Source organism: Oreochromis aureus, linkage group 1, assembly GCF_013358895.1.
Source record: "Oreochromis aureus strain Israel breed Guangdong linkage group 1, ZZ_aureus, whole genome shotgun sequence".
Taxonomy (NCBI): domain Eukaryota; kingdom Metazoa; phylum Chordata; class Actinopteri; order Cichliformes; family Cichlidae; genus Oreochromis; species Oreochromis aureus.
Genome location: NC_052942.1, coordinates 17,352,364 through 17,371,238, shown reverse-complemented (window position 1 = coordinate 17,371,238; position 18,875 = coordinate 17,352,364). Strand labels below are relative to the sequence as shown.

Here is an 18,875-nt window from a genome sequence, read left to right as displayed (position 1 = left end):
AATAGGCTGCCTGCTGCAGTGTTTAATTCAAAATGTATCATAAATTCCCATCATACAGTTGCCTAGACATTTAGCAGCTTTAATTACATAGGAAATGATTAACGCAATCTCTGCTGCTTCTCAGGTGGCACGGCAAATAAAGCCTCTAGCTAGAACTTTAAATAAAAAAACGCTAAAGTAGACCGGTAATTGCGAAGTGTAGTAAGTAGCTCCTAAAACGTGCACTTCCCAAACACTCACAATCCCTCTTAAGAAAACTAAGACAGTTGTGCACCAAAGAATTAAACAGGCGCTTTTACGTCGGGATCAGGGAGGTTTCTGCTCTCTGTACCAGAGAAATTTACTTCCACTGGATTCAAATCTGTCGTCTTGTTATTTTTTGATGCTCTAACTGACACTTCCAACCACTTTATCCTGGCCCCAGTGCATATGTCGGCGGGCCTGCCCGCCCCCCCAACGCACCGTTTCCTTTATTGTAAACAACAATGAAGTGCGGTTTGAAAAAAAACCCATCCGCCACCGGTGAACTGCAAGCCACCAATCATTTGTAGTCAGTACCCACAGCGGCTTTTGAATCCCCTCCTTCTCTTCCCACCTCTTCAAATTCATTGGCTGCCAGAGGAGTAGCGACAATGTTTAATGCACCATGCGGTGTCCGGAGTTCAGTCAGTGAGAGGAAGCGCTCCGTGGGCTTAGGGCTGTGCTGCGTGCGCGAAATAGTAAATAACGACTGTGCGTGCGTGCTGAAGGAAATCACACATTTTCTGACAGATATAGGGGAGACTTGTGCCGGAATGCGGCGTTGTTGCTGACCACCTCCTCAGCAGCTGTCTCTCTGTGTATCTGTGTAGATATATATATATATATATATATATATGTGTGTGCCTGTGTGTGTGTGCGTGGACTTTGACGGGGACGACGGGCAAGGACAAAAATGCCACTACGGGAATCAGTAACTCTGTGCTGTCTCGAACGGCGGAAAAAACACTGACTGCCTTTCAAATATTCACTTTGGATCTACCTTACCACACATCTGGATTTTTCCCCTCCTTTCTTCTTATTCTTTTTCTTCGTAGAGTATTTCTCAGTTTTCCTTCCTGAAGAACGGTGACTCACTGCAGGCAGAAGGCGAGCCGCTGCATCCTAATCAGACAGCGGAGAGGACTTCAGCTCATTGACATTACAGTCATACTTTTCTGGAGCACTTTTTTTTTTTTATTTCCACTGCGCTGCACTGTAGCCTGCGTGTGCATTGGAGGCTTGTGGCTTTTCCCCCTCTCTCCCTCTTCACAAAGAGGAGAAGGAGGATACGGGTGGCACCTACTGAAGTGGGCTAAGGAGACGAAACTCTCCCTAAACCCTGTTGGAACTGACTGTTTTTAATTTTTGTCTTTCTCCTTTTATTGTTATTATCTTTTGTCTTTTTTTGTACTGTTGTATCCTTGGACTATTTGCGCAGTTTCTTTTGGTAAGTTATATATTTGAAATCATTTGACATCTCTTCTCTTATTTTTCCACTGTCTGTTGCTCGTTTCCAAACCTTATCTCGCAACCATCCCTATGCATGCGGATGCAACAGCTTCTTCTTCGTCTTCTTCCAAGGAGCGATGAATCTCTCTCACAGAAAGAGGGAGAAAGAGAGGCAGAGAGCACGAGTGGAGAGAATTACACGGCTGTGCTGAGATGTTGGCAGCTCATTTCTGAATTTTTATAAGGCTCATTTTAAATATCCGGATTATGCGGATTTGTTAATGCGTGTAAGAGGCTCATTTTATACACACTTATTCAAATAGCCGCCACAATAGGCCGTGTTCAGTTGTACGCCTGCAGTGATACCACATTATTAAAGTTGCCCTATTACAGTTTGAGTTCTCCTAATGTGTGAATGGGCCATTATCGCGCTCGGGTCAGGTAGTCCATTGTACATTAGAGATAGATTGAAAAAAATGCACTGAGGATGTGGTATTTATGGAGTAAATAAGCTACAAGGAGAATCATTATTTGCCCATGTATTTTATGCTGCGTGGAGTGTCTTCCCAAGGTTAACTAATTGACAAGCTTCCTCCGTAAATGTGGAGATGAATTACACATGAGCTTTGTTTCATTTTTGGCTCAGAGGTGGATCTGATTTCTTACTGGCAGAATGGCCAGTGCGGCTCAGTGTCTTTTCATTTGAGTGGCTAATTGATTCATGTATATTATAACATCTATATCTTGTTTCTGTTTTCCTTCTTAGGTGGTTTTTGAACACTTTGCAGTGACTATTCTGTTTGGAGACTGGATCCCGATTATTGCTCAGATGAGTCTGGATGCTCAGCTGAATATAAATTAGGTGCTCAGCGCCACAGATTGCTCGCAGAGGAAGAGAGCGACAGAGCAAAAACAATCCACAAAGACAAATGTCAAGGCCTCGCATGATGAACAGAACTCTTTATTTTGTCCTGGATAACAGAAATACCACATTTGAGCAAAATATCAACAGTTAAAAGGAGGGGCTAATCTCAACACAGATCATAGCAGCTTTTAACTGAGTGGAGATGTATCTTTCTATTTTCTTTTTCCTGCTCTTGTGGGCTCAAGCCCTGACATTGAAAAACTTGAATTACTCTGTCCCAGAGGAGCAGGGTCCGGGTACAGTGATTGGGAACATTGCCAAAGATGCCAGACTTGGAATTGAACAGACTGGGCAGGGAGGACAGGGTAAGAAAGCCAACTTCAGAGTGCTGGAGAACTCAGCCCCGCATCTCATCGACGTGGACCCACAAAGCGGATTGCTGTATACGAAACAGCGCATCGACAGGGAAACATTGTGTAAGAGAAACCCCAAGTGCCAGCTCTCAATGGAAGTGTTTGCCAACGACAAGGAGATATGCATGATCAAGATAGATATTCAGGACATCAATGACAACTCACCTATGTTTCCTTCGGATCAGATTGATATTGACATTTCTGAAAATGCAGTCCCAGGGACACGCTTTCCCCTGACCAGCGCACATGACCCAGATGCAGGGGAAAACGGCCTGAAAACCTATCAAATAACACGCGATGACTACAATCTCTTTTCTTTGGAGGTAAAATCCCGTGGTGACGGGACTAAATTCCCAGAATTAGTTATTCAACGACCACTAGACCGGGAAGAAAGAAGCCATCACACCCTTATATTGTCAGCCACTGATGGGGGTGAATATCCTAGGTCAGGTACCATGCAGATAAATGTTAAAGTTATTGATTCCAATGATAACAGCCCTGTGTTTGATCAGCCCTCGTATGTTGTGGAAATTCCTGAAAATTCACCTCCTGGTAAAGTCTTGATCGATCTAAATGCCACCGATCCTGATGAGGGGAACAATGGACAAGTAGTCTATTCTTTTAGTGGCTATGCTCCAGAGAGAATCCGAGAGCTTTTCTCCATAGATTCAAGAACAGGGGTCATAAAGATTCAGGGTGAAATTGACTATGAAGAAAGCCCAGTTATTGAGATTGACGTCCAGGCAAAGGATCTAGGTCCCAATCCAATCCCAGGCCATTGTAAAGTGACTGTTAAAGTGCTTGACAGGAATGATAACTGGCCATCTATAGGCTTTGTGTCTGTGAGACAGGGGGCCATCAGTGAGGCAGCTCCTCCAGGCACTGTCATTGCTCTGGTCCGTGTCACAGACAAGGATTCGGGCAGGAATGGGCAGCTTCAATGCAGAGTCCTAGGTAATGTACCTTTTAAACTTGAAGAGAACTATGACAACTTTTACACAGTGGTGACAGACAGGCCCTTGGATAGAGAGATGCAGGACGAGTACAATGTCACCATTGTGGCCAAAGACAATGGTATACCTCCTCTAAACTCCACAAAATCCTTCACAGTAAAGATCCTGGATGAGAATGACAATATCCCTCGCTTTACCAAGTCAGTCTACCTTCTTCAGATTCCTGAGAACAACATACCTGGGGAGTACCTGGGGTCAGTTCTGGCGCATGACCCAGACCTTGGGCAAAATGGCACCGTGTACTACAGCATAATTAACTCCAATGTTAGTGGGGGTGATGTCAACACCTATGTTAATGTGAATGCTGCTAATGGAGCCATCTATGCTGTCCGATCTTTTAACTATGAGCAAATAAAGTATTTTGATTTCAAAGTTCTGGCTAAGGATGCAGGATCTCCGCACTTGGAGAGCAACGCCACAGTGCGCATCAGTGTTCTCGATGTCAATGACAACATCCCTGTCATAGTTTTGCCACTTCTTCAGAATGATACCGCTGAAATCCATGTGCCACGTAATGTTGGTGTTGGCTACATTGTCACCACAGTGAGGGCGGTAGACAATGACTACGGTGAAAGTGGGCGGCTCACCTATGAGATATCAGATGGCAATGAGGAGCACCTCTTTGAGATTGATCCGGTGACCGGCGAGGTACGAACGGCCCACCCGTTCTGGGACGACGTGAGCCCCATTGTTGAGCTGATCATTCGAGTATCGGACCACGGCAAGCCGACTCTGACCGCTGCCGCCAGGCTCATCATCAAGGCCTCCAATGGACGACCTCCTGATGGACTGCCGCACATGAAGGACAATCAGAACTGGGACATGTCTTTGCCTCTTATTGTAACTCTTAGCATCATATCTATCATGCTTTTGGCTGCCATGGTGACCATAGCTATCAAGTGCAAGCGGGAAAACAAGGAGATTCGCACTTACAATTGTCGCATTGCAGAGTACTCGCACCCTCAGCTGGGAAAAGGGAAGAAGAAGAAGATTAACAAGAACGACATCATGCTGGTGCAGAGCGAGGTGGAGGAGCGGGATGCCATGAATGTGATGAATGTGGTAAGCAGCCCTTCCTTGGCCACCTCTCCCATGTACTTTGACTACCAGACACGCCTGCCACTCAGCTCACCAAGGTCAGAGGTCATGTACCTCAAGCCCACTGCCAATAACCTCAGCGTGCCCCAAGGCCACGTGGGATGCCACACCAGCTTCACAGGCCCAGTCACCAGCACCACAGACACACCTACTAACCGCATGTCCATCATACAGGTAAGAGAAATTGCACTCCTTCACTGTTGTGCCACCATTTTTACGTCACAGGACTCACAAGGGTCCCACTTCCTGTATCAGCCCCCCACCCCTTGTTTTGTAAAATGAAAGAAAAAAAGAAAAGACAAGGACAGGCAGAGAGGCCCAGAAGCACTGAGACAAAGACAAGAAAGGAAGAGGGGGGGTGAGCATTAGAAGGATTAAACAGTCATTCTGGTGCTCTCATAGAACAGAGCCAGTGACATCAACACAAATCGGTTGTGCTTGGAATATGTCACGGCAGGCTTTTGAAATCAGTTTTCAGTCGCTGTCATCTCATTGCTGTGGAGTCAAGAGCTTAGCCTGTGTTATAAGCAGGTATATATCCTATTTTGGACCATTGTCATAATTCCAAAGAAATGTTCTTGCTTTAATCCAAAAAATTACATCTAGATCAGTTTGGTTTAAATGATTTTTACCTGAATATTTTCTAAATTAAACATATACAGGGTGACAGCAACAGATGTCCTAAAGTGATAGTGAAGCTCCTCCAAGCAGTGACTGATGCTTTTTCTTTTTTTCTTTTCTCCCTTTTCTTTTGGTGAGACATGACATTCTATAGCTATATGAGGTTTATTCTAGTGGGTTTTAATTCCTAGAGATTAGGAGATTGTACCTATTTTCACAGCTACTTTATAAGTCTTTGAGCGGAGTACTGGGTGTATAAGCCTCTAATGTGATAACTTCTCTGTGTCTTTGGCCTTAAGCCCATTAAAAGTCTGTCGTGTCAGACAAGGATTAGAGCCTGCTTAAGACATTGGTATGTAATGCTGGGGATAATGGGCAGTCGTGGCACAGTTTACCCTTATTGCGATATTTACCCGTTACTCTGGCCAAAGCGGCCGCCCACCCTGATTCTGGTTCTGTAAGTTTCTTCCTGCTAAAAGAACCTCCATCTTCTTCCCCACTCTCTCCAAGTGCTTGTTGGTTTTTCAGCTGACAATGCTATGCTCTGGTGCCATGACCTTAATGTGTTAAGTGCCTTGAGAGAACATATGCTATGATTTGGCACTGAATTTTATATCATAGTCTTATACTGCTTCACACTGTTAGGGCATGACATTTTTGCCAGTTGCACTTTATTAATTTTTATTTTATTTTTTATTTTTTTTACATTTTTTGCTTCCCCACTGCTTTCAGTGGACGTGGACTTGATCATGACGGTGATCAGATGTGACATATTCCCACCAGGGAGGAAGACCACTGTCTGTCGTTCTCACTCTCAGCCTCATCCCTGCTTCTATTATGAACCAGCTGCATAGGGCAAGGGTCAGCAAAAAGATCGTTAAGGCTTCCTAATCAGAGAGAGAGAATAATTGCTGGGCCTTTCTGCAGGCTGTTTCTCTGCTAATGTAGTGATGATGAATTGGACAACACGAGGCTGTCTCACACACAGACACACATGCACACACATAGTTTGAGAGCTTCCTTTTCGCTCTTTATTCAGACTGTCAAAGGGGAAACTAGCAGGAAAGGCAACAACACATTCCTTGGTGTCTTGTTTACAGACGGTCCCCTTCGACGCATCAGGCGTGCAGGGTGCTCTATTGTATTATTCAACAGAAACCTGTGTAGAGGGAGATGGCCTGAGGCATTAAGTTTCTTCAGAGGCTTTACAGAAGCGTATCTCATTCCTCCCTCCTCCCTACGCCATCCTCGCTTCTCCCTGCGCGTGGACAGTAAGTAACCTGAGTCGGCTAGCGTGGCTATGGGAAAAATGTCAGGAAACAAAGACAGAATTCCCCTTCTATCGATCCCAAGGCCTCTCAGCCCATCTGTCACTACGGTTGTCACAAAGGAGAGGCTATATGGGAAAAAAATAAATGAGGAGATGGATAAACTGGGTGAGCATATCACATGGTCACTCACTTTCACAAGGGCACCTTAGTGCCACTGTCTTCATCTGTACATACAGGTTTACCAAACTTGTTCCAAGTAGAGCCGCTGTAGTTGTCTTCAACTTCCAGTCTTTCTCCATACTCCTGTTGGCCTCTAATGATGTTTTATAGCAGTGAGCTGGCAGAAAGGCTAGGGCTGGTTTCTAGCTGGGAGAAGGGAATAATACGAACACATCAGCAGAGCTCTGCTGACCTTATCATTGTCACCACAGTGCCAGATTCATTTGTAGAGAGAATTCCTGGAATAAGAAGATGGATGATATGTAATGATGCCTAATTTTCCTTAAGGCGTTGAAGGGAATTACTTAGCGTAGAATCAAGGTTAAGACCAGTCTGCAGCAAATTGTCTCAGTGTTCGGGAAGAAGGAATTACTTTCCATCACTTCACACTTAGCCCAAGTCCAATCTGTCACGAACATGCTTTAGGCAGCCATGTGCACCTAGTTTGCACGTTCCTCTTTTCTTTTCATTTCTTTTACTTTTGTGAACAGCTGACATCATCACTGTAACCAAACAGTTAAAGACACCTTGTGTCATGGCGTTCAAACGGCCCATATTTTATCATATTGATTTGTTTTGAGTTTTGAGTGTTTCTAATTAGATTCACCACAAAACTCTAATTAAACAGATTCTTGTCTTAGTGGGAGACCGTTCGTGTTAATAAGGTGCAAGTAATACAAAGGCAAAAAAAAAAAAAGAAAAGAAAAGGGGGTGTCAGGAAGGCTATAAGAGCTGCCTTTAGGTGGCGGCATTCTGCCTTGTGTGGGGTGACGGGGAGGAACGGGGCTCCAGTCTCTGCTGACTTGACATTGTCACTTGTCATTTGCAAAGAAGACTCCCTGCTGCTTTAATGAGAAATGCCAGACATTCAAACACATGAAATATCGCATAATTTTTTTTTCTTGTGGATTTGCCAGGCGAGCAGCCGCACTTCTTTGAGTGGCAATATCTGGATTTATGGAATTTTGGGATTGAGTTCACACACAATAAAAAGATCCAAAATCCTATTCGGTGAATTAAATATTCCTGGAATAAAAACAAACGTCAAGTGTGGTGACTGTGATCATTTGAAAACCCTACTTAGTAAGAAGAAGAAACAAACAAACAAAATAAAAAATCACTGTTTTCATCTGTTTGGACTGAGCACATACCTGCCAGCAATGTAGCCGGAGCAGATGTTGAAAATTGATGCTTCGAGGAATGGTCTTACTCTGCATAATTTAGGGAGATTGTGTGAGTGTGTGTGGATGTGTGTGGGTTTAACGTCATTGTGTATTCCAGGCGTGTGATTTAAGCCTTTAGCTGGCAGGCTCCGTGACAGAGCCCCTACTCTTTTATGAGCGTGACAATCTTGTATTTGTCCGAACGTTGAAACGCCCTTCCTCCAAGAAACGCGCGCGCTCGTGCACCCAAACACACAGATGCACGTGTGAGAACTGTTTTTGAGGATTCCGCTGAAAAGTCTTATCAAAGCCTCCGCTGTGCATTGTATTGAAATTGCTCCCACACCTCAGTGGCCACTGAGGCAGTGAATAGAAAAGCACTCTTTATTTCATTTCTCTCCCTTCATCTTTAGATAACTACTTTCCTTCGGAGCTTTCTGTTGGAACAAGTTTGGTAAACCTGTACGCACTGAAACCTTGATCGACAGCATAGCAACTGGATGCGCAGGCAGTCATTTCAGGAATGGGAGACAGTTTAAAAAAAAAACAACAACAACTTTTTGCAATTTGTGTGCATTTGTCCCCCAGTTGAGCCTCTGAGTCACCGGGCAAGATTAGTTTTATTTGAGCTTGCCAGTCCTTAAAAAATATCAGCTTACCTCAGGGTATATCTTCATATTTCCTCAAATAAACCTGCTGCTACTGTACATAACGCTACACACTGAAAATCTGAATTATTAATAAGCAGTTTTATTTTTTTCTTCATCTCCCCAAAGCTCATATGATAGATACCAGTAGAGCGTTGCCTGAGGGAAGAGCTGTAAATCAGGACATCTCTCTTAAGCCAAAACACAGAAACGCTTTTGTTTATTAGTTGCCATTATTGGCATTTTCATCTGTGGTGCTTGCAAAGGTGCACGCTTCAACAGCATTGCTGTAGCAGCTCTTGTAATGCACAGAACAGCAGCTATGTTTGCATCCTCTTTCATTAATAAATCATTTAACAAATCAGAGGAAAGCGGAAGATGTCACGATAAGCATTGACGGTCTCTGGCTACATATTTGTGGAAATGGGCGGAAGACGGTGGGCAAGAACGCCAGCCAAGATGGAAACAGAAGACGGAGACTCTCTGACAGAAGCAGAATTTGAGCGTTCGCTCGCTTCGTTCCTGTCCTTACGGTGCGTTTCGTTTTCCCCTCTACTTGTGGGGCTGTGACGCTTTTAGATTTTTAGAAAAGTTACCTGAAAGACTTTAGAAAAGTCCGGTGTGGTAGTAACGCACACATCTGATGTCTTTGTCTTCCTCGCTCACTGTTAATGTTTTCTTTAGACACAGAAAACATCACACAGACTCACAGGCGTAAAACTTCCATTCGTGCAATTAACAGTTCATTGCAAATATAGATGCTACGAGTATCCGGTGAATTTGCTTGAGATTTCACTGCAGCTGTAGAAGTCAATGTTTTATTTATTGCAAGTTTTCAAAAATCCAAGTAACCCTGCTGAATAATTGAAATGTTGGCCCCTGACTATATGCTCACCGCTACACACACGCACTCCTTCTCTGTAACTTAAACTCAAGTCAAATCAAACTGTGGATCAAACTGAAATGGATACAGAGGAGACAAAAACAATGTGCTGTATGTAAAGAGTGCCATATTTTGGTGTTATTTAGATGTCCTTTTAGCCAGCTGCTGTGCCTGTGCGCTGCGTAATTTCATTATTTTTAACAGACCCAGCGGGGTGACAGTGCAAGGCAATGGAAGAATTGTATTCTCTTTTTTTTTTTGCGAGGGTAGAGAAAGAGACAGGATATGAAAACACAAGTTGAGCTCTGTGATAGCCAAATTGGCCGGACACATTAAACCAATTTGCTTGGTTCAGTAGGAAGCAGCCTATTGGAGATGACATGGGCATGATAATAAGACTGTGGCTTGTCAGTAGACATCCACTCCTTAGTTATTGTGTGTTTGTGTGTGCCTCTATGTGTGTGTGTGTGTGTAATAGAGGTGGAGTGGATGAGCAGCACTCTTCTGCCTAATTCCCTGACACCAGAGCTTCATCTTATCATGTCATTCCATTGAGCAGCAAGTGCCGTTGATTAGCTTGGTTTACTTTTCATATGCGAGCTGGCGAGTCCTTTGCGACTTATTAATTACTCTGCTGTTCTGTAATTACAAGGCTGCTGAGACCATGAGCTGATGTTGCCTATGTTGGCTGCCGCTGTGCCTTATTTTCCTGACCACGCTGACACTGGCAGATGCACGCCTACACCGTGGATGCTGTCACTTTACAATCTTTCTACTGTAAGGTGTTCCTTTTTAAAGAGAATACCCTCCGATGCGTCATATTTCATTCAAGGAGGGGGAGAAAAATAAAAGGAAGACGGAAGATTGTGATAAATAAACATTTGTGCATGTCCCTAGTTACCTTGTTGCTGCTGGCATTGTGCTCAAACAAGTCAGGCACAAGGAGCCAACCAGGCATTAACAGAGCTCCCAAACAAACGAGAACACAACATAAAGCATAACCTTCACAGTGGAGGAATCTAGCATTCAGCTACCATGTGTCTACCTGTGTTTGTGGGGGGGTTTGTGTGCGTGCACACACATACCCTCAGAGCTACCACCGGCTGTGCTCTGAAGCACCGGTCTTGCTGGTTCCCTCAGATTGGAATGGGCTTCCCTGTAGTGGCCGCCTGCCCCCTGAAGACTCTTAGATCCCCCCTGGGGTCTTTAGACTTAACGTTTTAGGCAGCGGGGTGTCTCAGCCGCAGCAATAGATGGGTATAGATAAAAGTGACCACACAGTAACGCGCGCTAACATACACAAGCACACCGACGGCTGCGTGCTGCACACGGTGTGGCAATGCATTCTTTGAGCTGCCAGCAGCTGGGTCTCCTTGCTGTAAATCAAACACTTTCAAAGTCAAACAAAGTAGAACTCGCTCGCTCCGCTGTGTCTTGGCGCCGGTCCAACCGGAGAGAGCTTTTATTTCTGCCACATCTTCCTTCACCGTGCCCCCTAGGCATGTGCTGCAGAAACAACACGCAGCCGAAAGAATGAGTTATGCGAATCTGTTCTCACCTTCTATCTCATTAGTATTAGAGGAGTGATTTATCCCGCTCGCCTCTCTCCTTCTCTCTCTCTCTTCCCATGTCCTTGCCTTTTACAGTTCAGCACTTCCACAGCTACATTAGTAATGAGATTAATTGATTGGAGGGATACACAATGAGTACCGTTTTATTTCCTCTAAATTCACCTAACTGCGTGTCAAAAACAATCTGTTTCCAAACAACTTCTTCCCCTTTACGCAATCACTACTGATTGGGAGAGTACATTACACTCTTCCCAATCAGGAAATTACAATTTGCTGCAATATGAGGAGCATCTTTTTTGTTTCCTCACTCTGCCACTCTCTGTTTTTTGCGTGCACGTGCTGTGAATGTGTCTGCGAACGTCTGACGCTCTAATAAGAGCGATCCAGAGATCCCACTGTCTCTTCTGTTCCAGCTTATCTGTAGCGCAGTTTGAAATCTGACTCCCATGTCTAAAGCCCTGCGCGCGTCTGAAGGGAATTGACAGCCGCTGTGTTTTGCAGTGGCTGTTATGTGTTTGTGGCAACAGAGGCGAATGAGTCGGCGCTCTCAGATGTTATTGTCTAAACAAAAGGCCCTTTAAGTGGTGGGCACACAAGATTTGTCGTCAGACGTCGCCTCTGCCTGCTCTTCGGGGTAGCGATGGTGATGCAGAGTGCTAATGGTGTATTGAAAATGGGATATTTGGCCGGTCTCATCTTTTTCTATTGTACTACACAGATGTACTCAATTGGCCCCCCTCTCTGGGTTTATGTCTTAGAGAGAAATCTTTTTGGGGCCTTTAGCATACAGATCAATTGCTGGTTTGCTCCATTTCTTATTGATTTTTGCTCTGTTTGGTACTGAAATACTGTTTTTCATTATCTATCGCTCTGAGCATTGTTTAGTAAAAGAAGAACTCGCGCTCGCTCGCTCTTCCCTGGCTTTCCCGTGCTTTCTTTCTCTCCCCATTTTAGGGTTCCCTTTCTTTCTGCTCTTGTCATCTCTGATAAGCGTCGCGATTGCTCATGTTACTGACGACCCAAGCCAAATTCATAATGATGAGATTATCTTGTCAACAGTACAGGGTGTATATGTCTGGCGTATTGATCTGCGCACTGTCCTAATAAATGAAGTACCACGATGGAAGCGTTGGCTCAGTGATGACTCTGAACGCGTCTTGCTTTTTATACACTCTCAATGCTGCTGAGATGATGAATGGAACTTTGTCTCCTTTTCTCCTGTTTCCTCTCTTCTCCTTCTCCCTCTCCCCTCGTCTCTACTCCCTGGATTGATGGGGTAAAACGTCTCTCTTCACACACACACACATGCACATACACACTGTCTAAAAATGCGTCCTCTTCTGAGGTCACGTTGACACGCTGAGTCTATGTACTCCCAGGTGGAGAGACATGGGTGCAGCCGTGGGAGAAACCAATCAGGTAGTCTGCAAGGGAGGGTGAGAGCGGGGAGGAAACAAATTACCAGCGCTGGTGCCAGGGCCTATGAGAGTGTGTGTGTGTGTGTGTGCTTGCCTCTGTGTGTGTCTTTAAATGACTGTGGTTTGAAGGGGAGTTCATCTATGCATTTGAAGAGAAGGTCAGTGGGGTTTAGAGCGCGAGATTATGTGCGATTGTTTCTTCTGTGGGCTAGCTGATTAATACTAAAGCTGCTCTGACAGATTCTTAATGCACCATAGACACACTTAAAAGAGAGCGAGAGAAACCAACGTCCAGAGCTTTGACAACGGAGAATTATCCTAAAGCCTTTTCTGTCAGCCTTTACCCAGGTGCACGGACAGGATCCTTTCTGTCTTCCACTCCTTCCTTGGCTAAGCTACCTCACCCCCGCTGACCCGATACATGTACAGTAGATAGGTCACCTTGAAGTGAAACATAGTCCATCTGCAGCAGACAGGGAGAACCCAGGTGTGTGTATGTGCACTTGTGCATGTATTGATATTAGACATATGCACGCGTTCTGTGCCTTTTTTTCTGTGTGTGTGTATTTATGAATCTGCGTCTGGCCTTGGTTTGCTGCTTTGGGGAAATATCTAAAATCCTTTCATCCACAGAATGGCTCTTCCTCCATCAATTCAAACGGAATAATTTGCTCTTTAATGATTTTGTTCACAAGCGCTCAGCTTCTGTCTTGTTAACCCACAAACAAGACCACAATTTGTGATGGCTTGTTTTAGCACTAAATTACAAAAAAAGCTTTTTATTTCTTTCTTTTTTTTCCTAAATAAAAATAGAATACATGTTGGATAAGTACAAGATGAGAGGGTTTAATAATATTAGTTGGAAAATGTGAACATAAGCCGAAGTCAAACACTAGCTTATTACAAATGACTCCAAAAGCTGAAGGATACAGACTTGGTGAGTTTATTTTATGAATGCCTTTTATGTATTCTTGAGTGTTTGCCCTACTCTGTAGATATTTCTAGTTACTTGTGTAAATCCCCATTATTTAATTATATTAAAGATATGAAAGAAGAATTATTTTCTTCGCCCTTTAGAATGAATTTTGCATAATAATTGCAGCAGTTCCCGACAATGTTACCAAAATATTAGCTTGAACCTCATTTTGTCTGTGTGCCATATACAAGTATACTAACTAGGGCTAGGTGATATGCCTAAAAAAACTGCTGTTGTCATTGTCATATGAAACATGTGGGTGAGGGTGGGGCTATCCTGGGGCAGTTTACAGTTTCAATGTGGTCACTTTAAACATGGAGATGGTAACTTACATAGCCTTTGTGTCTGGCTGTAGCTATTTGCTAACTATTTCTTGCTATAGCAAGCAGACTGTTTGCTTAACTTAGCTTAACAACTGTGCTTGGCTGGACTGGCTCTGTGTATCCTTTTCAACGTTATCACCCTTTTAATAGTTATTATCAGTAATCACACACTCACCAGCAAACTTTTTAGGTACACTTTGGTTGGGCCCAATTTTGCCTTGAGTCCTGCCTTAAATTCTTTATGGCACAGATTCAAAAAAGTGCTAGAAGCTCACCTCAGAGAGATTTCTGTTCGTATTGACGTGCTGCAGATTTGTCAGCTGCACAACCATGATATCAGTCTCCTGTTCCACCACATCCCAAAGGTGCTCTATTGGATTGAGATCTGATGACTGTGGAGGCAATTTGAGTGCAGTGAACTCATTGTCATGTTCAGGAAACCAGTTTGAGATGATTTGAGCTTTGTGACATTTTGTGTTATGCTGTTTGAAGCAGCCATCTGAAGACTGGTCCACTGTGGTTATAGTGGGATGGACATAACCACCAACAATTCTCAGTTGGTACTAAGGGACCCAAAGTGTAGAAAAAAAAACAAACAAAAAAATCCCTGCAAACATTACACAATCAACACCAATCTGAACTGCTGATGCAAGACAGGTTAGATCCATGCTTTCATGCTCTTTACACCAAATCCAACCTTCTGTTGTCTAATTTTGGTGAGCCGGTGTGGTCTTTTGCTGCCGATGCTCACTTGCTTCATGTTTCAACATGCTGTGTTTTAAGTGATGCTTTTCTGCAAACCTTGGTTATATCAAGTGGATTTTGGAGTTAATGTTGCCTTCCTATCACCTCCAAGCAGCCTGGCCATTCTCCTCTGATCTCTGACATCAACAAGGCATTTTCACCCAGAGAACAGCCGCTCACTGGATATTTTCTCTTTTCACAACCTTTTTCTTCAAACCCAAGAGATGGTGGTGTGGAGAAAGTCTCAGCAGATCAGCAGTTTCTGAGATACTCAGACCAGCCATATCCAGAATTGCTTAAATCACCTTCCCCATTCTGATCCTCAAGTTGAGCTTCAGGAGACCAGGCTGCAGGCCTAAATGCACTGAATTGCTGTGATTGGTTGATTTGATAGCTGAACATTCAAGTCTTGTTGTCACCATAAAGTTCATATTTAGTGAACAGACATTAGGGGGCTGTCAGTCTTCTGAACCAAAACAAACAAGCATATTTATCAAGCTGTCAGACTTTTTACTTCAAATTGAAAAGTGCTTAGTGCTCAAATACTATATTCCTGCTCTTTCCTACACTTACATATGAACAGTGTGTTACCTCTGCTTTAGATTTTCGGGCTGACTTGGCGTTGGAATAATGAGTTAAGGAAGGTCAAAGCTGACTCATGACTTCAGTTAACTGCAGAGCTTTTGTAACTATTGATGAGCAAGTACTGAATGATTAGTATCTAGTGCATCAAGATCATACACTACACACCTTTTCTTTTTTTCATGCGTTCCCCTCACTTTCAAAGGTGTATAAATAATGTAGCTTTAGCTAAAGTCCTCTAACTCCCATTCCTCATTCACTTCTCTTTTACCCCAAGTTCACATATTTTCCTTTATCAATAATAATAAGACTGGTCCCAGCTGTAAGCTTCCCAGACCAGCTGGTTAGTCTACATAAAATGTCTCAAGCATTGAGGGAAAACAACACTGCTATTTTAGAAAGCTGGCAAACTGCTGCGTTAAGGGTTTTTGTGTGTTGGAATAAATATGTATGCCAAAAGCCACATTTATCATTTACTCCTGAGGCTAAACTGCCACAGATGTGGATTGTGTTGATAGAAGAACAAACATGCCGTGTTGTCACGCCCCTCCTCTTCAGAAAAGTTTTCTGCGAGCTGGCTGCAGAGATGGCAGCTGAGACTGAATTGCCTGCTGAATTGTTGCCATTGTTGTTGTATTTATAAACGGCAGTGCTGGTAGGAACGCCATCCATACAGTAATACTGCAGAAGATGACTGCAAATTTAACAAGGCCTTTAATTTTTGAGTAAGATTAGAACGAGGCGTACTTTTTGGAAAATAGAGATATGGTCACAACATGTTCCAGTCTGCCTCTTTTTTTTTAAGGAGGCTGTAATTTAGGGCAATTTTATTTAATTTCCAGGTCCTATATAATTATTTTTGGCTTGGTATTTGACTGCCAACTACCGAACAGGCTGCCTCATTATACTGCTCTGCACATAACTGCGACTGCACTTCATTATTCTGGCTCCAGAATAGTATATGAATACACACTCGTCTCAGTCACCACTTCATTCACATACATTCACTGCACACTTTATTAGGAGAACCTGTTGAGCTGCTCGTTAATGCAAATATCTAATCAGCCAATCACATGATAACAACTGAGCATCAGAATGGGGAAGAAAGGTGATTTAAGAGACTCTGAACCTGCCTGTTGGTAGCAGATGGGCTGGTCTGAGTATTTCACAAACTGCTGATCTACTGGGATTTTCCTGCACAGCCATCTCTAGGTTTTACAGAGAATGGTCTAAAAAAAATAAAATGATAAAATATCACAGAGCTGATACAAATGCAGCATTAATTTAAATAACCTCTCAATACAACCATGGTGTGCAGAAGAGCATCTCAATACAGAAGACCGCACTGGGTGCCACTCATGTCAGCTAAGACCAGGAAAACTGCGGCTACAGGTCATAGTGGCAAAATGTCCTAATATTTTATCTTTTCCATGGCAAAATAGAGTAAAGACTATAAAAACTGAGATGAGAAAACAATTTAATCTCAATCCTCCGCTAGCCTACACTTAGAATATAAGATCAAGGATATAAACATAGTCAGAAATGACTGATATGTTTTCTCAGTAATATATAAAAATGAGCAGTCATTTTGTCTAATACATTGAGTACACTAATAACATTGGGGTTATGTGTTAATAAGCTGCCATACTTTTAACAAAGGATATAAATGGTTGCTAGGTAGCATAGCATAGAATTTCTCAACAGATCCTGTAATGGTGTATCTGATCTTTTGAAAGATCTTTTGAAATGACACATTATTTCTCTGATCAGATGAATGGACTATTGTTGGTGCTGAGTCTCAGTTTCTGCAGTTTTTTGCATTTGGATGGCATGTTTTAGAATTTGGTGTAAACTATGTGAAAGCATGAATCAATCCTGCCTCACGTCAACAGGCTGGTGGTGTTTTAATGGCACGTTGGGCCCCTTAGTACCAACTGAGGATTGTTTAAAGACCACAGTCTCACCACAGTATTGTTGCTTATCAAGTTCGAACACTCTGTGATCGCAGTGCACCCATCTTCTTCTGGGCTCACATCAGGCATGACGGCAATTAAATCAGGAGGAATCGTGGCAGTTCAGAAGAAAAAATTGGGTATATCTCAGTATGAGCAAGATGTGCCTAATTCCTAAGTGTTTATGACATAATGCAATTAAATAAACATGTTGAAAATTGGTGAGTTTAGTTTTGGAATGACATCACTAAAGGCACAGTTACTGGTTAATAAATATATTCCTTCACTGGATCCACACACACACACACAGACACATTTTCCCACGGTGGGACATTTATACTGACTTAGATTCATTTTTGGCAGACCTACCCTACTCGCCTAATCATAACTTCTGTGGACCTTTGAGACTCAGTGTGTGCCAGCAACACCACAGAGCTCTGAAACCAATAATTTTAAATGGCTTAAGCTACACCACAACAGTTTGTCGCTGTGTTGACCAAAGCACACCTGCAGTAAGCGCTGTCATGAGTTTGTGCACTCACAGTGGTCAAAGCTCAAATTGCTTGAACTTTGACCTCTGTTCATGGTGTCCAATACCTCAGGGCCATTTAAAACAATAGCAAAAATGGAGTAAAAGCTGATATGAAATCCTTCAGTTATGAGTTTGTGTTTATATCAAAACACTGGCAGGAAAATCCAAGTTTCAGTCCATGTGGGCATATCAAGCAAACACAATCTATTGGCTAGTAACAGCTTGGATTTATTATGTAGTTTATAATACAATGATCTACCTATATAGGTCTGAGTTTCTCAACTTGAGTTAAATATATGCAGTTTTCATATGGACTATGTTATTGAATTTGTTACTTAGGTGCCCTAAAACTTTGTAAAGTATAGCCTTAAACTGAGTTTTGCCCTTTAAACATGAATTCGTTTAAGTTAAGTTTATGCTAACCTGCTTTTGTCCCCAAAAGATCGGTAGGTACTCATAATGTGACTGTGTAAACACTCTTATGTCCCCACAACATGAATAATACAATGACACACACACATGCACAGATGAACACATACACTGATACCCTGACACATGTAGAGACCAATTCCCCGGTCTGGTAGAAGAGGATTATGGCAGACTTCTCACTCAATTCCAAAACCCCACGGTCAGTCATGGGAATTCACTCAATTTGAATTTAGTTTGCAGCTTGTTAGGATGTGAATTGTGCCAATGCCACCCTTATGAAACTGGAATTAATTTTACTGCTTGAATATCCCACTTGCATGGCATTTCAGCAATCCCACATTTAGTTTGCCTAAAGACAAATGTACAGCAGCTGGTGAGCAGGCAGTGCAATTTTACAATATTGCATTCTTAGGGTTTCTTTTTTTGTTTCTTATGTTTGAAAAATATGTCTAGAATGATTCTTTTTTTTGGGGATGTTATAGGTAAATGAAAAATATGATGAGATTACAAAAAAAAAGATAAAAAAAATGACTGTCACACCTCTGATTGGCAGCATTCGCTTATGCCTAATAGAATAACTACCCCACATGGTGTTATAATACTACTAGATTCACACTACTGGCTTTTAAGGTATGCATCTGTGTACACAAAACATTCAGTGTCTGGATTTCAAGATTTCTAACAT

The 18,875-nt window shown here is 42.8% G+C and overlaps 1 protein-coding gene across 2 annotated transcripts in view; it reads left to right on the top strand.

Moving 5' to 3' along the window:
* The first annotated feature begins 685 nt into the window (after window positions 1-685).
* The window catches only part of pcdh17 (protocadherin 17), a 63,362-nt gene continuing 45,172 nt past the window's right edge, over window positions 686-18,875 (top strand). The window contains exons 1-2 of one of the 2 annotated variants that reach the window (XM_039609281.1): window positions 686-1,468; window positions 2,237-4,823. In XM_039609281.1, coding sequence (XP_039465215.1) covers window positions 2,538-4,823 — 2,286 coding nt within the window. In that variant the 5' untranslated portion in view covers window positions 686-1,468; window positions 2,237-2,537. Of the gene's footprint in view, window positions 1,469-2,236; window positions 5,034-18,875 lie in introns of both variants that reach the window. The other variant, XM_031729577.2, reaches the window with a different exon arrangement.